Source organism: Panthera uncia (assembly GCF_023721935.1).
Source record: "Panthera uncia isolate 11264 chromosome B2 unlocalized genomic scaffold, Puncia_PCG_1.0 HiC_scaffold_24, whole genome shotgun sequence".
Lineage (NCBI taxonomy): Eukaryota > Metazoa > Chordata > Mammalia > Carnivora > Felidae > Panthera > Panthera uncia.
In genome coordinates this window covers 10031784-10054360 of record NW_026057580.1, presented here as the reverse complement: position 1 = coordinate 10054360, position 22577 = coordinate 10031784, and the positions used below count along the sequence as shown (strand labels likewise).

The 22577-nt window shown below is 39.4% G+C and overlaps 1 protein-coding gene across 3 annotated transcripts in view; it reads right to left on the bottom strand.

Annotated features, from left to right (window-relative positions):
• Positions 1 to 22086: 22086 nt before the first annotated feature.
• Positions 22087 to 22577, bottom strand: part of TSBP1 (testis expressed basic protein 1) — a 217663-nt gene continuing 217172 nt past the window's right edge. For all 3 annotated transcript variants that reach the window (XM_049653493.1, XM_049653494.1, XM_049653495.1), the window contains one exon: positions 22087 to 22577. This exon is cut by the window's right edge and continues 602 nt beyond it. In XM_049653493.1, the coding sequence (XP_049509450.1) occupies positions 22404 to 22577 (174 nt within the window). In that variant the 3' untranslated portion in view covers positions 22087 to 22403.

Below are 22577 nucleotides of genomic sequence, written 5' to 3'. Positions count from 1 at the left end.
TTTTTTTTGTTTTCAATACATGAAGTTTATTGTCAAATTGGTTTCCATACAACACCCAGTGCTCATTCCAAAAGGTGCCCTCCTCAATACCCATCGCCCACCCCCCCTCCCTCCCACCCACCCCCCATTAACCCTCAGTTTGTTCTCAGTTTTTTTAAATGTTTTATTTATTTTTGAGACAGAGACAGAGAGAGACAGAGCATGAACGGGGGAGGGGCAGAGAGAGAGGGAGACACAGAATTGGAAGCAGGCTCCAGGGTCTGAGCCATCAGCCCAGAACCTGATGCGGGGCTTGAACTCACGGACCGCGAGATCCTGACCTGAGCTGAAGTCGGCCGCTTAACCGACTGAGCCACCCAGGCGCCCCTGTTCTCAGTTTTTATGAGTCTCCTATGCTTTGGCTCTCTTCCACTCTAACCTCTTTTTTTTTTTCCTTCCCCTCCCCCATGGGTTTCTGTTAAGTTTCTCAGGATCCACATAAGAGTGAAACCATATGGTATCTGTCTTTCTCTGTATGGCTTATTTCACTTAGCATCACACTCTCCAGTTCCATCCACGTTGCTACAAAAGGCCATATTTCATTCTTTCTCATTGCCACGTAGTATTCCATTGTACAGTCTCTTTATTAAGTTGGGGCCTTATTTGGGAAAGGAGGGACCCCAGAGACTGAGTGGATACCTGAAGAATTAGGAGGACAAGCCAGGATTGAGCCCATGAGAGTACCTAGGAGTGACCCATAGAGCGGGGAAGAGCCCAAATCCCCCTCATATGACCACCCTGACAGCATCCCTATCCTATGTCCTGGAACACACCTCATCTAGGCCCCGTTCTGTGATGCACCCCAGCCACTTCTTCCCTCCTGTTCCATAACTCAGCTTCTAAGTAGAGCAGCTGGGCCCTGCTTTCAGGCTAGTGGAATATGCAGCCTGGGCCACTGCTGTCTGTTTGCTGGCCCTCCACCCTGGCTGGGCCTGTTCCTCTCAGGAAAGAACCTGTAAGTGCAGGTCAGGTCAATGAGTTATAGACCATCAGTAGGAAATGTATTTGAACGTATTCATCCAGATGTAGTTTTATTGGCAACTGCAAGAACCACTTGAACTTCTGTGAGCAAGGGAGACCTTTACAAATCACATTAAGTGCTCATGGAAGCTGCAGGATAGATAGAGCCTCAGCCAGGGGTTTTGGCACTGGGAATACCCCTCAACACCCCTCAGGTTCCTGCGGCAGTGACCCCCTGCACCTGCTAGCCCCAACCTTGGTATCCCTCAAGTTCAATTTTTGTGAGAGAAGGGGCTGTGCTTCCTGTTCAAGATACCATGTGAGGAGAAGGGGGGGTTCCTCTCCTCCCATAAAGTCAATTCAGGGAGAGTCCACTTGATCTGAAGCAGTAAGAGAGGCCATGGTCAGCAACCTATGTCTTCTCTGCCACAAGATGGGGCTCCCCAGACAGAGAAGATAGATCCTCAGAAGGAGGAAGCTTGGGGCTCTCCCTGCAGGAAGAGAGAGAAACACCATTGAATGGGGAGCAGGTAAGAGAGGAGAGTTGTGAGGACTAAGGGGGAAAGGCTGCCATGAGCTGGGTTACTGCCATATTGGTCAGGGGCACAGGCTCTGTGTTGGTTTGTTGGAAGTGGCCAGGCTTCATCCTACTGATGTTTCCATCAAAACCCAAATTCACCTCCAGAAAATATTTTCAATACTAAGCACCAAAAGGCACTGCGATTCTGGCATCCAATGAGGCCCAAGATGCTGTGCACCACTGATTGCACAGAAGGGGTGGGGAAGGCAGGTGCCATGGGGCTGAGGGCAGCTCGCTTTGGCTGCTTTGGAGGGAAAGAGCTCCTTCAGTGAGCACTACAACATTTGGCTCAAGGAAGAGCTGACAGTTTAGGGAACTCCAGAGCACAGATCTCAACACTTGGGACTGTCTATGTCCAGAGACACAAGCTGTGGGTGATGTCCAGTCCTAGGGCTGGCCTGGGTGTGATGGGTGAGCAACAGTGCTGTGGGAGCCCAACTGAGGGACACTCCACCCACACTGGAGGTGATAAAAGGCTTTCTGGAGGGACAGTTGAGTCAGAGGGAGCAGGGCGTGCCAGGCAGAGGGGACAGAGAATGCAGAGGCTGAGTCCATGGCAGCAGTGGGCTCACAGTGGAGTAACATGTACAGGTACAGCTAAGGATTACTGAGTGTCTTTTTGGGACATGAATCATGTCACTAAATCACCACAACAATTCCATGAGGAAGGTAGAAATGCTGTCCCTCTTTGACTGAGGGAACTCTTCCCTTCTATGCCCCACAGAGAGGCGGAGGCAGGGTTCAAAGTCGGTGCTTGTCACCCCTGTGGGGCCTACCTGACAAGAAGGTTGCAATCAGATGCTGCAGAAGAGACATCTCAGCCCTGAAGCTACATGAACCTTTGTTCCTGGTGCCCAGGGAGAAACCTCCTCTTTCTCAGATAAAGGCTGGCTGCCATTTCTGGCCAAGCCAAGCCTTAGTCATAAGGGCAGGCAACACTGCCCCCTCAGTTCAGTGAGGTCTTCAGGCCTAGAGATTCGATATGGAAGATTTGCAGTCTTCTGGGTTCCTGGGTGGAGCAGTGTGGATGGAGCACAAGGTCCAAAGGCAGAGAGACAGCAGTTCTAGCCCCTGCTCAGCCTCTTTGTAGTTGAGTGACCCCAGGGGTTCCTATGAGCTTCATGACCCCATCTCTGAAATGGAGAAAGAACTGATGTTGCTAAGTGGGTTGTCAGACGAATCACTTGAGAAATGATTTGTACGATTCCTGCCTGGTGCCTGGAGCACATGAAGAGTCAAGTGGAAAGGCAATCATGTTGGTGACCATTTATCCACATATGTGTTTTTCCTCTTGTTGATTTTGGTATCATCCTTAAGAAACAGATGCCAAAATAAGGTCAGGAAGACTTGTTCTTATGCTTTCTTCTCAGAGTTTTAGTTTTATCTCTTAAAATTAGGTCTTTGATCACTGTGGGTTCATTTTCTATATTATGTTAGGTGAACGTCCACCTTCATTCAGTCATTCATAATTTTATGTGTCTGTATGTGTAAGAAGGGACATCTTCTAGTCAGTGTATTACTTTAAGTTGTTACTTGCATAGCATTTTCAATAGATCCCAAGGAAACTAGAGCATAAAAGCGAATAAGTAGTCCTTAAAGCAACTGGCGAAGACTGTGAACTAAGTCCTGAAGGAGATTAATTTGGATCTTCTGTTGAAGTGGAGCAGTGTCCTTGTCAAGAGCAGCCAAACACCTCCCTCTGGTGGTCACAAGAGACATTGCAGGAATACTGCTGGGCTCTCTGATCTGTCTGCAAAGGAAGCCACATGCAAAATTAAGACATCCTCACAGGATTCCAGGTAGATCAGAAACACTTCTGTAAAATTCAGTGTTTTGGGGGGGGGGGTGCCTTGCAGGAAACCTATGAAAAAATAAGCCTCTTCCCAAGTGCATTATTTCGAGAAGTATTCATTGAAGAGTTGAGTCAGGCACTGGATTCCAGGACAGAAAAAAGAGACAGGGTGGCTATCTCTCAAGACGCACAGAGTGTGGGGTGGGAAAGTGTTGGGAAGAACCGGTCTATGTCACAGCTCTATATGTCTGGTTTAAAGAAAACAGTATATCAAAAACAAACCATATTTATGGACTCGTTTGATTATATTAACAAAAAAACATTTTAGAAAATTTGAAAACTATCACTCCATATGTCTGCATACTCTCATCCAAGTTAGATGACATCATCCTATATTCCCAGTTACCTTTTCACTTATTAGGAGTGCATGATATGCCACATAGAAACCTAAATAACCCCACAAAAATGCTCTTAGAACTAGTAAATGAATTCAGCAAAGTTTAAGAACAGATATTCAATACATAAAAATGTGTTGAATTTCTATACATGGATAACAAACTAGCAGAGAGAGAAATCAAGAAAATAATTTGCAGTCTCTCAAAAAGAATAAAATACTTAGGAATAAATCTAAACAAGAAGATGAAAGACCTGTATACCGAAAACCATAACTCATTGGTGAACGAATTACAAGCAGCAGAAATAAGTGGAAAGACGTTCCATGCTAATGGATCCCAAGAGTTAATATTGTCAAAATGCCTACAGTGATTAAATCAGTCTGTACATTCAGTGCAATCCCTATCAAAATTTAAGAACATGTCCAAAAATAGAATGTGAAAAGAATATTCCTTAAATGTGAATAGAACCACAAATGGCCCCGAATAGCCAAAGCCATCTTGAGAAGGAAGAACAAAGCTGGAGGCATCATGTTTTCTGCTTTCAAACTCTATCACAAAGCTATAGTAATCAAAACAGTATGGCATTGGTATAAAAGTAGACACATAGATCAATGGAACAGAAACAGAAAGCCCAAAAAGAAACCCACACATATGTAGCCAGTTAATTTACAACAAAAGAGCCAAGGATGTAACATGGGGAAAAAGCAGTCTCCTCAATAGGTGGTGTTGGAAACACTGGGCAGCCACAAGCAAAGGAATGCAACCGGACACCTAGCTAACACCATACACAAAAACTAAGTCAAGATGTATTCCAGACTTAAACATAAGAGCTAAAACCATAAAACTCCTGGGTGAAACTGGGGGCAGAACGTTTTTGATCTCAGTCTTGACACTGAGTTTTTGGATTTGACACCAGAAGTAAAAGCTACAAAGCAAAAACAAACAAGTGGGACTACATCAAACCAAAAACCTTCTGCACAACAAAGGAAATCATCAACAGAATGCAAAGGCAACATACTGAATGGGAGAAAACATCTGCAAGCTACATATCTGGTGAGGGGTTAATATCCAAAATATATAAAGAACTCATACAACTCAATAACACAAAAGCAAATAGCAATTACAAAATGCACAGAGTTCTGAATAGATATTTTTCCAAAGGAGATATACAGATGGCCAAGAAATACAGGAAGAGATGTTCAAGGTCACTCATCATTAGAGAAATGCAAATCAAAACCCAAAGAGATATCACTTATGACCTGTCAGAATGGCTGTAATAAAAAAGACAAGAAATAACAAGGGTTGGCAAAAATGGGGAGGAAAGGGCAACAATGTGCTCTGTTGGTGTGATTGTAAATTGGTGCAGTGACTATGGAAAACAATATAAAGGTTTCTCAAAAAATTCAAATAGAGCAACCATTATCACCCAGCAATTCCCCTCCTATTAATCAAAGAAAATGGAATTACTAAACTCGTAAAGATACTTGCACACCTGTATTATTGCCACATTATTTATAATAGCCAGGAGGGCATTATGCTAAGGGAAATAAATCAGAAAGAGAAAGACATATACCAAATTATCTCACGTATATGTGGAATCTGAAACAAAAAACAAGAAAACAAAATACCCCCCCCCCCAACATAATAACCCAAACTCATAAATACAGAGAAGATATAGATGATTGCCAAGGTGAGGGGCAAGAAGTAGGCAAAGTAGGTAAAAGGGGTCAAAAGATATAAACTAATAATAATACTATTTTTTGTTGTTTTAAATTTACATCCAATTTAGTTAGCATATAGTGCAACAGTGATTTCAGAAGTAGATTCCTTAATGCCCCTTACCCATTTAGCCCATCCCCCCTCCCACAGCCCCTCCAGCAACCCTCTGTTTGATCTCTATATTTAAGATTCTCTTATGTTTTGTCCCTCTCCCTGTTTTTCTATTATTTTTTGCTTCTCTTCCCTTATGTTCATCTGTTTTGTCTCTTAAAGTCCTCATATGAGTGAAGTCATATGATTTTTGTCTTTCTCTAATTTCACTTAGCATAATACCCTCCAGTTCCATCCACAGAGTTGCAAGTGGCAAGATTTCATTCGTTTTTGATTGCCAAGTAATACTCCATTGTATATATATACCACATCTTCTTTACCCATTCTTCCATTGATGGAAATTTGGGCTCTTCCATATTTTGGCTATTGTTCATAGAGCTGCTATAAACATTGGCATGCATGTGCCCCTTCAAAACAGCACACATTTATCCCTTGGATAAATGCCTAGTAGTGCAATTGCTGGGTCGTAGCATAGTTCTATTTTTAGTTTTTTGAGGAACCTCCAAGCTGGTGAGTGGCTGTACCAGCTTGCATTGCCACCAACAATGCAAAAGAGATCCTCTTTCTCTGCATCCTCGCCAACATCTGTTGTTGCCTGAGTTGTTAATGTGAGCCATTCTGACAGGTGTCAGGTGGTATCTTATGGTGGTTTTGATTTGTATTTCCCTGATGATGAGTGATGTTGAGCATTTTTTCATGCATCGGTTGGCCATCTGGATGTCTTCTTTGGAGAACTGTCTATTCGTATCTTTTGTCCATTTCTTCACTGGATGATTTGTTTTTTGGGTGTTGAGTTTGATAAGTTCTTTGTAGATTTTAAATGCTAACCCTTTATCTGATCAGTCATTTGCAAATATCTTTTCCCATTCTGTCAGTTGCCTTTTAGTTTTGCTGATTGTTTCCTTTGCTGTGCAGAAGCTTTTATTTTGAAGAGGTCCCAGTAGTTCATTTTTGCTTTTGTTTCCCTTGCCTCCGGAAACGTATTGGGTAAGAATTGGCTGTGGCCAAGATCAAAGAGGTTTTTGCCTGCTTTCTCCTCGAGGATTTTGATGGCTTCCTGTCTTACATTGAGGTCTTTCACCCATTTTGAGTTTATTTTTGTGTATGGTGTAAGAAAGTGGTCCAGGTTCATTCTTCTGCATGTCGCTGTCCAGTTTCCCCAGCACCACTTGGTGAAGAGACTGTCTTTATTCCATGGGATATTCTTTCCTGCTTTGTCAAAGATTAGTTGGCCATACGTTTGTGGGTGCATTTCTGGGTTCTCTATTCTGTTCCATTGATATGGGTGTCTGTTCTTGTGCCAGTACCATACTGTCTTAATGATTACAGCTTTGTAGTATAGCTTGAAGTCTGTGATTGTGATGCCTCCTGCTTTGGTTTTCTTTTTCAAGATTGCTTCGGCTCTTCGGGGTCTTTTCTGGTTCCATACAAATTTTAGGATTATTTGTTCTAGCTCTGTGAAGAATGCTGGTGTTACTTTGATAGGGATTGCATTGAATATGTAGATTGCTTTGGGTGGTATCAACATTTTTTTTTTTTATTTAAAAAAAAATTTTTTTTTTCAACGTTTTTTATTTATTTTTGGGACAGAGAGAGACAGAGCATGAACGGGGGAGGGGCAGAGAGAGAGGGAGACACAGAATCGGAAACAGGCTCCAGGCTCCGAGCCATCAGCCCAGAGCCTGACGCGGGGCTCGAACTCACAGACCGCGAGATCGTGACCTGGCTGAAGTCGGACGCTTAACCGACTGCGCCATCCAGGCGCCCCTCTGTTACCCTATATCTTTTGTTTGGAGCATTGAGTCCATTGACGTTTAGAGTGAGTACTGAAAGACATGAATTTATTGCCATTATGATGCTTGTAGAGTTGGACTTTCTGGTGGTGTTCTCTGGTCCTTTCTAATCTTTGTTGCTTTTGGTATTTGTATACACACACACACACACACGCATACACATATATGTGTATATATATATATATTTTTTTTTTTTTTTTTCAACTTTTCTCCCCTCAAAATTTCTTGCAGGGCTGGTTGAGTGGTCACAAACTCATCTAATATTTGTTTGTCTGAGAAACTTTTTATCTCTCCTTCTATTTTGAATGACAGCCTTGCTGGATAAAGAATTCTTGGCTGCATATTTTTCTGATTCAGCACACTGAATATATCCTGCCACTCCTTTCTGGCCTGCCAAGTTTCTGTGGATAGATCCACTGCAAACCTGATCTGTCTTCCCTTGTAGGCTCGGGACTTTTTTCCCTTGCCGCTTTCATGATTCTCTCCTTGCCTGAGTATTTTGTGAATTTGACTATGATATGCCTTGTTGATGGTCGGTTTTTGTTGAATCTAATGGGGGTCATCTGTGCTTCCTGGATTTTGATGTCTGCGTCTTTCCCCAAGTTAGGAAAGTTTTCCACTATGATTTGCTCACATAACACTTCTATCCCTATTTCTCTCTCTTCCTCTTCTGGGACCCCTTTGATTCTGATGTTGTTCCTTTTTAATGAGTCACTGATTTCTCTAAATCTTAAATTGTGCTCTTTTGCCTTCACCTCCCTTTTTTTTTCTGCTTCATTATTCTCTATAAGTTTGTCCTCTATATCGCTGATTCTCTGTTCTGTCTCATCCATCCTTGCCGCCACGGCATCCATCCATGATTGCAGCTCAGTTATAGCATTTTAAATTTCATTCTGGCTATTTTTTACTTCTTTTATCTCTGCAGAAAGGGATTTTAATCTATTTTTGACTCCCACTAGTATTCTTATTATCATGATTCTAAATTCTGGTTCAGACATCTTGCTTGTATCTGTGTTGGTTAAATCCCTGGCTGTCATTTCTTCGTGTTCTTTCTTTTGGGGTGAATTCCTTCATTTTGTCATTTTGAAGGGAGGAAAGGAATTAATGAGGTAGAAAAATTAATATTAAAAAAATTAAAACTAAAAAATTAAAGACACACACACACACAAAAATCGAATAAATGATGCTAGGTTAGGTGTGTTTTGGTCTGGGTGTTGAAAGTGGTTTGACAGATTAGAGAAAAAAAGGGGGGAAAAAAGGAAATCGTTTGAGAATTTGAAAAAATTCAGTGAATTCAGAAAATTCAGTGAATACACTGAAGTAGACTAAAATGACATGATGGGAGTAAAATAGAATTTGAAAAAATTTACACAAAAGTTAAGAATATAGTAGAAAAAAATTAAAGAAAAATGTTTTTAATAAAAATTAAAAATAAAAATGAACTTTTTCTCTTTCTGTATTCAAGAGAAAGAAAAGAAATGAAGAGAAAAAAGGAAAAAAAAGGGAAATATTTTGAAAATTTGAAAAAGTGAATACATTGTAGTAGACTAAAATAAAATGATGGAAGTAAAATAGAATTTGAAAAAATTTACACACAAGTAAAAAATACAGTAAAAAAATTAAAGACAAATATTTTTAATAGAAATTGAAAGTAAAAATGAATTTTTTCTCTTTCTGTATTCAAGAAAAAGAAAAGAAGTGAAAAAGAGAAAAAAAAATAAAATTGAATAGACAGACCTGCTAATAGATTGAAATAGGACTGAAATTACTTCAGTTTCCCCTAGAAGTCAGACTCTGAAGCACTTTATAGTCCATAAACTAAGTAGGCAGTGAGACTTGTGTTCTTGAAGAGGGAGGTTGTCTCAGTTGGGTGGGGCTCAGTGTAATGGCTCCCTTCTCCACTAGATGGCGCTGCTAGGCTACTGAGGTGGATTGTTGCCAAGCTTGTAGGTGCTATGCGCATGTGTGGGAGCAGTGACAATGGTGCCACTCAGCTACCCAGTCTGTTCTCCCAAATCAGCAATCACACACCCGTCCTCCGTCTTCAGTTTTTGTCCACTCCCCACTTTTTCACCCTCTGTGACCAGGCCCCAGGCAGTACCTCTCTCCCAAGTTTTGTCTCATATGTGGCTGTTTTCCCTGGCCCCTTACTTCTGAAGGACTGCAGCTTTGACCCGTTCCGCCCCTCTGTGGGACAGTCTCACCGAGCAATGGCTGAATAAGCAATGGCCGAATATTGGCTGCACCCAGGAATGCTTGCTGGATCCTGCTACTGCCAGTGCCCTGAGACTACAGCCAGATGCCAGCCCGACCCAGAAAGAGTTCATGAGATAGTGTAGCAGCAGCGTTTCAGGGATTATGGAAAATCACAACACACATCTGGCACCAGGCTTCACCCTTAACGACCTTGTTCCAGCACCAGCGAGTGTGGCCGTTTTCTGGGGTCTGCTGGGACCAGGTGGCTTCAACAGTCTCTACCAAATGTCCTTCCAGCAGTGGAAATGCTTTTTCCCGTGTGGTCTGAGACCCTCCCGGACCCCACTCTGTTCCTGGGGATTTGCCCTTCTCACCAGAGCACCTCCAGGTATTGAGCTGCGGAGTTGCAGACTTTGTGCTCCCTTTGTTTACAGGCTTAATGGAATTTAAACCCTCTCCTTTCTCCCTTTTTAGTTTAGTCCCTGTGTTTCCAATTTTCCATTTTCTCTCCAGCTGCTTTTGGGGAGGGGTGCTTTTCATGTATTCTCCCCCCACTCCTGCCCCATCTTCGTCCTCTCTGCCTGCAAAAGCACCTCCCTTCTTGCTCTCCAAGTTCACCTCTCCGCACTGCATACCTGCTGAATTCTGTGGTTCAGATTGTGCAGATTGTTGTGTTAATCCTCCAATCAGTTTTCTAGGTGTGCAGGATGGTTTAGTGTTGGTCTGGCTGTATTTCATGGACTCGAGACACACAAAAACTTCCATGCTATTCTGCCATCCTGGCTCCTCTCAGGAGATTTTTAATTACTGGTTCAATTTCTTTGCTGGCTATGGATCTGTTCAAATTTTTATATTTCTTCCTGTATCAGTTTTGGTAGTTTATATGTTTCTAGGAATTTATCCATTTCTTCCAGATTGCCCAATTTGTTGGCATATAATTTTTCATAATATTATCATATAATTGTTTGTATTTCTGTGGTGTTGGTTGTGATTTTTCCTCTTTCTTTCATGATTTTATTTACTTGGATCCTTTCTTTTCTTTTTGATAAGTCTGACTAGGGGTTTATTGCTAATTCTTTCAAAGAACCAGCTGTTAGTTTCGTTGATCTGTTCTACTGGTTTTTTTCCCCCTATATAATTTGTTTCTGCTCTAATATTTATTATTTCCCTTCTTCTGCTGTTTTGGGGCTTTATTTGTTGTTCCTTTCCAGGTCCTTTAGCTGTAAGATTAGGTGATGTATTTGAGAGCTTCTTGGTTCTTGAAGAAGGCCTGTATTTCTATATGCTACCTTCTTATGACCATGTTTGCTGCATTCCAAAGGTTTTGGGGTGTCATGTTTTCATTTTCATTGGCTTCCATGCATTTTTTAAATTTTGTCTTTAATAACTTGGTTAACCCATTCATTCTTTAGTAGGATATTCTTCAACCTCTGTATTTCTGATCTTTCCAAATTTTTCTTGGGATTGACTTCAAGTTTCATAGCATTGTGGTCTGAAAATATGCATGGTATAACGTCAATCTTTTTGTATTTGTTTCATGCTGATATGTGATCCAGTATGTGATCTATGCTGAAGAATGTTCTGTGTGCACTCAGAAAGAATATGTATTCTGTTGCTTAGGATGGAATGTTTTGAATATATCCGGTAAGTCCATCTGGTCCAATGAGTCATTCAAAGCCAGTTTCCTTGTTGATCTTTTGCTTAAATAATCTGTCCATTGTTGTGAGAAGTGTGTTAAGGTCTCCTACTATTATTGTATTATCATCAATGAGTTGTGTTAAGCTAGCTATTCATTGACATATATTTGGGTATTGCACGGGCATAAATATTTACAATTGTTAGATCTTCTTGTTGGATAGACCTCCTTATTATGATATAGTGCCCTTCTTCCTTTCTTATTACAGTCTTTGATTTAAAATCTAGTTTGTCTAATATAAATATGGCTAATCCAGCTTTCTTTTAATATCCATTAGCATTATAGATGAGTCTCCACCCCCTCACTTTCAATCTGGAAGTTTCTTTGGATATAAAATGAATCTCTTGTAAGCAGCATATGGATGGATCTTGTTGTTTTTTTACTCCATCTGATACCCTGTTGTCTTTTGACTGGAGCATTTAGTCCATTTTCATTCACAGTGATTATCAATAGATATGAATTTAGTGTCATTGTAATATCTGTACAGTCACTGTTTCTATAGATTGTCTCTGTTCCTTTGTAGTTCTTTGTTGCTTTTGGTTTCTTTTTCCTGCTAAAAGGGTCCCCTATAATAATTCTTGCAGAGCTGTTTTAGTGGTCATGAACTCCTATAGTTTTTGCTTGTATTGGAAGCTCTTTATCTCTCCTTCTGTTCTGAATGTCAGCCTTCCTGGGTAAAGTATTCTTGGCTGTATATTTTTCACATTTAGCACATTGAATATATCATGCTACTCCCTTCTTGCCTGTCATGTTTCTATGGACAGGTCTGCTGATATTTTTATGTATCTATCTTTACATACGTGTAGGTTAAGGACCTTTTGTCCCTAGTCACTTTTGCAATTTGCATTTTGCAAAATTTGCATTTTGCAAAATTTGCATTTTGCAAATTTCACTATGGTATATCTTGGTGTTGACTTTTTTTTTTGAGGGGGTTTTTCTGTGCCTCTTGGACTTGAATGCCTGTTTCCTTCCATAGATTAGGGAAGTTTTTAGCTACAATTTGTTTAAATAAGGCTTCTGTCTCTTTTTCCCACTCTTCTTCTGGGACTCCTAAGATAGGGATATTATTGCACTTCATGGATTTGCTGACTCTCCTAAGTGTATATTCATGATCTAATAGTTTTCTTTCCTTCTTCTTTTAGCTTCATTGTTTTCTATAATTTTGTCTTTTAATCACCTATTCATTCATCTGCTTCTTCCACCCCCATTACAATTACATCCAGTTGGTTTTGCATCTCAGTTATAGCATTTTTTATTTCAGTCTGGCTAGTTTTTAGGTCTTTATCTTGGCAGCAAGGGTTTCTCTGGTGTCTTCTATGCTTTTTTTCAGGCCCAGATAGTATTCTTATGACTGTTGTTCTTAATTCTTGTTCAGGTATATTACTTATATCCTTTTTGAGCAAATCCCTGACTGTGGTTTCTTCTTAATCTTTCTTTTGGGGAGAAGTCCTCTATCTTTTCATTTTGTCTAGGTTCATGTCTTTTGTGTGTTATGAAAGCTTGTTATGTTTCCTGCTCCTTGGAGTAATGCTATATTAAGAAGGGGTCATACACTGTCCAGGGCCTGGCACTGCAGGAAGTATTTCTGGTGTATGCTGTGTGCACTCTGCTGTTGTGATTTGACTGCTCTTTCTCCCAGGAAGTTCTCTGCAGAGCTCCTCCTTGCTTACATTGGGGAGTGTGCAGATTTTTAAGTAGGTGTGCTTTGACTTGTTTGTTAAAATAAGCCTGATTTAAAAAAAAGCCTGATCTAAAAAAAATATAAAAGGAAAAGTAACAAGACAAACAAACAGACAAACAACTATAAGCCTGATTCCTAAGGGAAAGAAAAAAAGAGAGAGAGAGAGAAAGAAAAAAGAAAGAAGAAACCTGGTCCAAAAATGGAAAAGGAAATGAAACAAAACAAACAAACAAGCAAAATGGGCAACAACAAAAAATATATGAGTGATTCAAAAAGCAAAAAAAAAAGAAAAAAAAAAGAAAAAGAAAAGAAAAGAAATCTTAGTCCTATTTCCACCAGAACTGAAGGTGATGTTTTGGAGCACTCTATGATCAGTAGACTTGGTGCATGTGAGGTGTCTGTTTTGGTCCTCTGGGGAGAGGCCCCCTGTGCTGACTTAAAGTCAGACCTGCTTTGATACAGACACCCCTGCAGGGTGCAGGGGAGTGGGGTTTGGTGTAAGCCATTCCAGCCTTCACTAGAGGCACTGTGTTGCTCACTGAAGTCTAACCCAGCTATGGGAGAAGATGGTGTTGCCCCACTCTCTAATACCTGGTAGGGGAGCTCACATCCACCACTGTTCAGGAAATCCTCACTCATTAGCAAGCAAATAATCTCCCCTCCTGTGTCCCTGGATTCTGTCAGATTCCTGTCCTCAACTTGTCTATGCCTGGGCCATCAACATGCCAGATGCCACACTCTCCTGTGTTTTATCTCTGGCATGCAGCCAGGATTCAAAACTCCTATTCTTAAAAGACCTGGCAAGACACGGACCCATTGCCATCCTCTGGAGAAGAGCTGCACCGGTGCTGCACCTGGTGCCATTCTGTCCCAGAAAAGCAGTCACTTGGCCACACAGGTGCTTGGAATTTATGGTGAAGCACAGTATAAAGCTGTGACATGGTTATCTGCCCTCTGTGTGTACCTGTGTCCCCTGCTGTTGAACAGCTGTTCAGAGGCACCAGCAGGTCTTTTGTCCTTGGAGAGGCAACACACCCCCTTCCAAATGCGCTCCAGGAAGGGGAATGTTCTCTCCCAGTATGACCCAGGGGATCCCCACACCACTTTCTCAGCTGTCTGTTCCCAGGCCTCTGTCCTCCTTCTCCTCTGGAGTACCACTGTCCACCCAGATCAACCCTGGTGAATGGTGTTAACTTCCAAAACATCAAAATTTGAGCTCCATTGTTTGCAAAATCTTGTGATAGTCAGTTCCTCCTGATTTCCCAGTAAATGGTTTTGGGGGAGTGCTTTTTTTTGTATGAATGCAATGCACTGCTCTTTTTCCTCCTATCGCCTTCTCCTTTCCATGAAAAGGGCTCCCTACCCTCCATGGCACTGCAGATTTTCTCTCCCCCAGTTCACATCTCTGCAACTCCTACCTGCCATGTTCCCTCCCTCAAATTATTCAGATTGTTCTCCTGATCCTCAGATCTATTTCCTAGATGTTCAAAATGATGTGATGTTAATCTAGCTGTGTTTGAGGGACAAGGCAAGCCCAGAGTCTCCCTACTACTCTGCCATCTTAACTCCTACCCCTAGGCATGTACTTTAAAACTTTCTAAGGTTTTTGGCAAACTTCCCTAAGATTTAAAATTATAGATGAAGTCTTTTGACTAATTAGGCTTATTTATTTGGTATATTATGTTCTGATATAAGGTCATCACATGATATTCTAATTATGAAAGTGTTATGGGTCACAGAAATAGCTGAATTTCCTCTCAATTGCATTATAGTCTTTTGTCATTTGTGAAATGTGTTTTATCTTCAGGGAGACTCATAAAAAGTGCTTTTGAAAAACACAGATATTTTTGAAAAATATTGAAAAATACAGATCCTTAAGATCAAAACTGAAATGGGTAAGAATTTCTGGAACAAACTAAAAAGCTGCATTCAAACAAAACAAGAATTAGTAACATGGGACTAAATAAATTAAGAAAGCTGATTACAGTTTTTGTGACTCTTGTTTGAAACATTTATGGTTCTCTAATGTTTCCTCCTCCAGATTAAGGAAGCCTTCTCTTAAGGTATCCATGATTATACAGATATATTATAAAATATTCCTTTGTGAAAAAATTGAAGCATTTAACTTTTCTCTCTACCTGAACCCTCCAGAAGTCAGAAGTTCTCAGTGAATGTTCTTTATTTCATGGCAATTACAGCTATTTGCATAAGTTCAATAAGAATCTATTCTCCTTGTAACAGGACACCATTGGAAACATTGGTTATTTTTAAATGTTTTTTTAATTTACTTTGAGAGAGATTATGTGAGCAGGGGTGGAAGAGAGAGAGAGAGAGGGAGAGAGAGAGAGAGAGAGAGAGAGAGAATCCCAAGCAGGCTTTGTGCTGCCAGAACCATGAGATCATGACCTGAGCTGAAATCAAGAGTTGGGTGCTCAACCAACTGAGCCACCCAGACACCCAAAGTTAGTTATTTTACCAAAGCTTTCACTGGAATGTCACTTTGAGAGAGATATGTATAGACTTGGATATGACTAGACAGCTTTAAAGAACTAAGCAAAGTGGATTTCATGAGGCCCATTAAATCCCTTGGAAGTGTTGGCCTGATACCTTGCTTCCAGAGTTCCCAGCAGCCTTACCAGGTGAATTAAAGATGTCACTTATTGGCAGGTGCAGGAACCTCAGGATATGTTGGGGATCTCAATAAGAGGAATTCACCCAAACCTACAAGTTTTGCAGACAAGTCTGATGCAAATATTTGGCGCGGCTTCTGGCCTCAAGAGGCTACTAAAAGTTAACCTAGAGATTCTTTATAAAAAGTTCCAGAAAAGCAGATTTTAAAAGGCATATATGGCCAATCACTATTCTTGCTGAGCTTATGTAAATAATTAGACTAAGTTTGTTAAAATTTGACTTGTTTTTCAAATGAATTAGTTTGATTTGACTATTTTTGATAAAAGTGAGGGTGATTATATAGAGAAAATATATTTCAATAACACATTTTGTAGATACTAGATTTTAATATTATTTATTATAAACTATACTAGGTCCTAATTTCTCCTGGTTTCCTCAAATATCTGGCTATGTCTTCAAACTAAGGTTTCCAATCTCCTTCCATTGTCTTAACTTAAAGTCATTAAAAATGAAAACTGCCCTTTTTCCTGAAGCCCTGAAAGCTGATGCTGGACAACTTGAGGTCAGCTTCAGAAAAATTGCCACAAAACGCATGTATAGACAGTTTCTGTGCCTGTTGCTCTATGGGCTATTCAAAAGGATCACCAGAGAGATTTGAATTGCAAACCAGGAAAACCCATCTGATTTCTGTTGACTTTTCCTACTCCATCTAAGGATACGTCAAGCCTGACATCTAAAAATCTACTCACTGGGAGCTCTTGAGACTCAGACAATAGGTTTGTAATTTGCTCCAACCATTATCCTATATTTTCCTTTTGTTTCCATATTAATTACCTGATTGCTTGCTAAACAAAACATCTATATGATGGCGAATACCACCTGCCACACAATTAAGACCTTAAATGATTCTCAACATGACATTACATTTTTGTTATAAAGTACATGGTACATGTGCTATTATTAAAATGGAATGTTGTGTATATATTCCAGATTATCACAAAAATGTAACAGGATTGCTAAAAGGTAAGAATACTGAAATTGGTGCTTAATATGATCCCTCCCTCTCCTTTAATGATTGGTTAAACTCATGGACTGGAGGAAGATTTTGGTCAACTGTCAAAGGACTTTTTATTGGGCTTCTTTTTCCTCATAATAATATTAACCTTATTTTGTTGTCTTTTCCAGTGTCTCTGCCTGGTGCTAAGACTTCTTCACTGCCATAACTTCAAGCTGATAGATGATCCTTTCCAATCAAGGAGGTTCATATATGTTGTCTACCTTGAATTCAATTGCCTCTGACTTCCATAACTCCTAAATTCCCCAACTGACCCATGTTGACCCATAGGTAGGGACATCTCTATGCCCCTATTCAGCAGGAAGAAGTTATAGAAGATAAGACCTTCCACCTTCAACAACCTTAAAAATTTAAGGGTCTAAACTATTCAGGGGGAAAAATGATAAGAAGAACAAAAGCAAGAGAAATAAAGATAAAATTAAATTTTCTTATAACTTGCAGCCCATTTATAAATACCTGACACAGACAGAATGTGACATTCTTTAAGGAACTCATGGCTTCCTTAATGTTGATGTTTGCTAGAGCTAAAAGCAACTTTAGTTTGACAATAGCCAGACCCCTAGGGTCCTGTAAGTTTTCTTTAACATACAGAAATCCCTTTACAGACTTCCCTTATCCCTACCCCTGCAATGTAAAAAAAAAAAAAAAAATCTATCACACTTCACAATCACGGTTGCAGCTCTTTCTGCCCCAGGTCTTGTCCCCGTGCTATAATAAAAGCACTTTTTTTGCACCAAAAGCATCTTTATTCTTTATTGACTGTTCATTCAGTGGCTGCATATCAAGTTTGACTTAGGACACCTCCTCATTCCATTCCTTTCCCTGGATGATCTTCACAGATGGCTTCAATTGCCAGGTCTACAGATGACTTAAATTAATATCTTCAGCTCAGACTTCTCTGAGAGTCTTACCTCTTTATCAGCTTTGTCAACTTGATATTTCCTCTTGCATACTGCAAAGGCACATCAAACTCAATATGTACAGAATGGTAGTATCTCTCAAATCTAGTCATTCCTATCTTCACTACCACTACAAGGATACCTTCATCTCTTACATACATGATTGCAGTAATATCTGATTTGGGCCTTCTTACACCACCTTGACCCTTCTTCAAACTGTCATCCTTTTGCAAGCAAGAATAATTTTTGTTTTTTGTTCAAAATGCAGATCTAGCCATGTCTCATTAAAAACCTTGCTGTGGTTTCTTAGTTAATCAAAGATGAGAGAAAAAATTTAACATGCCCTAAAAGACACTAGTGTGGCTTCTGGTCTGCTTCTTCAGCTTTGTTTTTAACTTTGTATGCTCTCGGTGTGCAAGGCTTCTCTTAGTCTCTGTTATGAGCCTATTTGTTCATGTCAAGGTGCCTTTGTACTGCTATCCTCCCAGCGTGGAATACTCTTCTCCTTCCACTTTTTCTAAAGATAACTAATCTTTTAGCTCTCAATTAAAGCAGAACTTAAGATTAAACATTCCCTAACCTGGCTCACTAGGTAAAAATCTTCCTATAATAGGTCATTTTAAGAATGGTGCTTGTTATTTTCAGTTGCTAAAATTATTTTAGTTATTTTAAGCATTTTCACTGTCCTGAGAACCCAGCCTCAAATAAGATACCTACATAAGGCAGGATGACTCAACACTTTAGGTGAACCAAGAAGGGTAGGGGGATGGTGCTGGGCTTGGCAAGGCCTCCCACCGCCACACTACCTTGGCTTTCCCATTGCCCTCTAGTGTGATCCCAGTCCCTGGCCCAGTCTTTCACCAGCCTCGCTTCCCCCTCCCCTTCCTCTGCTATTCTCCCCTCCCCCCCCACAATGTCTCTGGTCTGACCCCCTGAACTGAGGAAACTTCTAGTAGAAGCTTCTGCCTGTCGATCTTACCTTTTAGAAGCTAAACTTCTAGAAGATTCTCCCTGTCAATCCTACCTTTTAGAAACTGAACTCCTAGAAGCTTCTGCCAGGCAATCTTACATTTTAGAAACTAACTAATGAACTGTTGGAACAGAAAAAGAAACATTTGAGGATGACACCTGCATAGATCTGAATCAAAAAGTGCTAGAAGTGCCAGTTACCTCAGCCTCATTATAGTGTTAAAACCCTCCTCTGTCTATTCATCTCAAGCCCTCATAAAAGGAACCTGCTTTCCCCTGTTCCCAGAGACAAGGCTTTGGAAATTATTCCCAGTGATCTCTTATTCATAAAATTAAAAATGACCTTGAGAGGCAAAATGACCTTGTGTTGTCTTCATCTATAACTAAGAAGCAGGTCTACTCTGGTTCAGTAACACCATCTCCTGTCCCTGATTTGTCCTCACCTTCCCTTCCATCCTTCATCCCTTACCACTATCTTACCCCTAACTTCCTTATCCTTAAAAAAAATACCTGTTATGATTGCAATTTTATGTGTTTATTATTGAATTAATGACTTTCTCACTAGAATTAGTTCCATGCGGGCTGTGTTTAATGCCCACCATTGCACCCAAGGGCAGTGCCTGGCATGTAATAGTGTTTGGTCAATGAATCAATCCAATTAGAGGGGTAAAATGTGCAGTTCAAAATATAGTCTTGGATCTCACAGAATTAAATAAAAAAAAGAACTCTCCATTGGCATTATATTATCATGGCTACTGTAAAAGTCTCTCAAATAAATATAGTATCATACACTGGATCTTAGCCAAAAGGTTGAGAAGCGATAATATAGTATCATAATTATTGTGATAGTGTGAAGATATTTATTACATACCAACAGTATCTTTTAATGAACATGTAAAAGAAGCACTATTTCAAGATTAAAACATACTTATTTAGGTTAAATAATTTTATTTTGAAAAATATGGTAAGTGCAAAAAAAAAAAAAAAGAAAAATAGTTAAAAACTGCCAGTTATCTCATTGTAAAGAAGATAACCGTTAACATTTAATAGAAATCATTTTTGTTGTTGTTGTTCTTTATCAGTGGCTCTCAACTTGGGAGGTAAAGGCATCTCTAAGAGATCTTGTGGCTTTGGTTCAATGCCACCACAATAAAACAAATATTACAATAAAGCTAGTCAAAAGAATTTTTTGGTTTCCAAGTGCACATAAAAGCTGTTTATACTATTCCATAGTTTATTAAATATACAGAAGTATCATACATAAAAAACCAATGTAATACTTTAAAAATACTTTTTAACCATCATCTAAGCTTTCAGCGAGTTACAATCTTTTTGCTGGTGGAGAAGGTTACCTCAATATTGATGGCCACTGATTGATCAGGGTGGTGGTTGTTAAAGTTTGGAATGGGTTTAGCAATTTCTTAAAATAAGACAACAATAAGTTTGACTGTATCAATTCACTCTTTCATGAGTAATTTGTCTGTAGCATGTGATGCTGTTCGATAGCATTTTACTCATAAAAGAATTTCTTTCAGAATTGGAGTCAATCCTCTCAAACCCTGCTGCTGCTTTATCAACTAAATTTATGTAATATTGTCAAGCCTTTGTCAATGCAACAATAGTATCTTCACCAGGAATAGATTCTATCTCAAGAAATCACTTTCTTGGGCACCTGGGTGTCTCAGTCGGTTAAGCGTCTGACTTTGGCTCAGGTCATGATTTCATGGTTCATGGTTTTGAGCCCCACATCAGGCTCTGTGCTGAAAGCTCAGAGGTTGGAGCCTGCTTTGGATTCTGTGTCTCCTCTCTCTCTGCCCCTCCCCCACTCATGCTCTGTCTCTCTCTTTCTCAAAAATAGAACAAAGATTCTGAGAAATACATAGCAGGTAAGAACAAAAAGAATAAAAACTTGAAGGAGGTCTAAAACAATTGCAAGTAAGCCCTTGGAGATATTTTAGGAGCATGATGGATAACAAATAGGAGCAAATTGACAGCAAATGAGATGGCAGTAACTGCCTAAGAAATAGTTCAATGTTAGTATAAGTAGACCTCATTTTATTTCACTTCACTTTGTAGCACTTCACAGGTACTACATTAAAACATTTTTTTTAATGTTTAGTTTTGAGAGAGAGAGAGAGAGAGAGAGGGAGAGAGAGAGAGAGAGAGCTTTTTCCCCTAAGTTTCAACAAAGCACAAGTATTTAGGATTATAGTCTCCCTTCTGGAGATTTGATTTAATCCTCATTATTTGAATATCTCTTCCTTAGAAATGACCCTTTAATCTGTACTCTTAAGTGGTTCTCTCTTCCCTTCTGAGATCTAGTTTGTATCTATAATGACATCTCTCTTCAAACTGAACAATTTATTATCTTTCTCCCTGTGGATTTCCCTTCTGTGATTGGTGTTTTCATGTTATCAGTTACCAAATACCAAATTGGAATCATCTTGAGTTTCTCCATGTCACATATATTCAGTTTGTTGTCCAAGTCAGTTCATTTCTCTTTTGAAATGTTCTCACATCTGTTCCTTTCATTTTATTCTTATTGCCTCCAAATGAGTTAGGTTGTTGCCTTTTTCTGGCTGTATTACTACAATAGTCTTCTAGCTGATCTCTCAGTCTCCTTTCTGTTGTCTAACCCACCAGATTACTCTTTCTGAAAGACAGCTCAGCTTATACCTTTGCCTATCAAATAATGGAATAAATGCTCAAGTCCCCCTAGAACTCTATTTTCTTATTCCCACCCTGTTTTCTTTTAATACCCTCAGTTTTATACCACCCCCCCATTTGTCATAGTTTTTACTATGCTAATATTTTTACTTAAAATTTTTTTAATTGACTCACCTTTTAACTTAATCTCATCTTAATTTGTAATTCCAGAAATCATGGGTTTGATGGGTTGGATATACATTTGTTAATTCACATAAAAGTAAATATTAAATATTAATATTAAAATGATTACTCGGGGCCAGCTGAAATCATCTACATCAGCAGGGTCCTCATCTCCCTTTGTGTCTTTTTCCTTGGGGAAATTTGTTGCACACAGATTCTCTGCTCTACTCTCTGCCTTTAAAATAGACTTTCCATATTCTAAACTTTTACTTTTTTTTCTCTCACTTCCTTTCCCAGTCAATTCAATTTAGTAAACATTGTGGTAAGCACTGAGGGTGGAGAGCATGGTAAGATATAGATTTTCCTTCAAGGAGTTTATACTCTAGTAATGGAGTTACTAATCCAGGGGCCTCAAACGACATACAAACCTATCCATCTTCTTTTGATGCCCAGCTCAAATTCTACTGCCTGTGAAAATCTTTCATGTATTATCCCTATCCAAATGGATTTTCCTCTTCTGAATTCTTTCTTGTTGTATTTACTGCTCTGAATCATTTTTAAAATATTTATATATTTTAAATGTTTTTAATGTTCTTATTTATCTACTTGATAAAGATATTTTTGCATGCCTTTATGGATATTGAACTTAGTAGGGACCAAGTAAATAGCTATTTGGTTAGACAGGGAAATACCACACTTCTTTGAGAAAAATAACTCTACATTGCTTTAATCAGAGTTTTAATTAATTTTTACTTAATTGTATTTTCCCAGCAATGGTTCATAATGAACATACATTTTGAAAACTTGTGTTTGGAAACTGAAGTTTGAGACAGAGATCTAAATAGAAGCAATCTCTGAAAGATCTTCTTCCAGATTACAAGCAAAGGAGCAGAAAATTTGTGACTAAAGAGAATGTAAGGAGTGTATCATTTTAACCTACATCATAGAAGACTGGGAGCTAGTTTTGAAGTTTATGAGTTAGAGCAAAATTATTCAATTCTGTTTTTTTAGTTTATGAAATCTAGTGTTACTTTTTCTTTAGTGTGATCTTTTTTTTTTTTTACTGCCCATTTTCTTTCCATAACCTTCTTTTGGGTCTATGTTCTTCTTGTCCTCTTTACCCACTTTTTTTTTATCCTTTTTTTTCATAGAATCTCCTTTTATATCCTCTGTCTTGTCTTCATCTTCCTCCTTGGACTTGTCCTCTGTCTT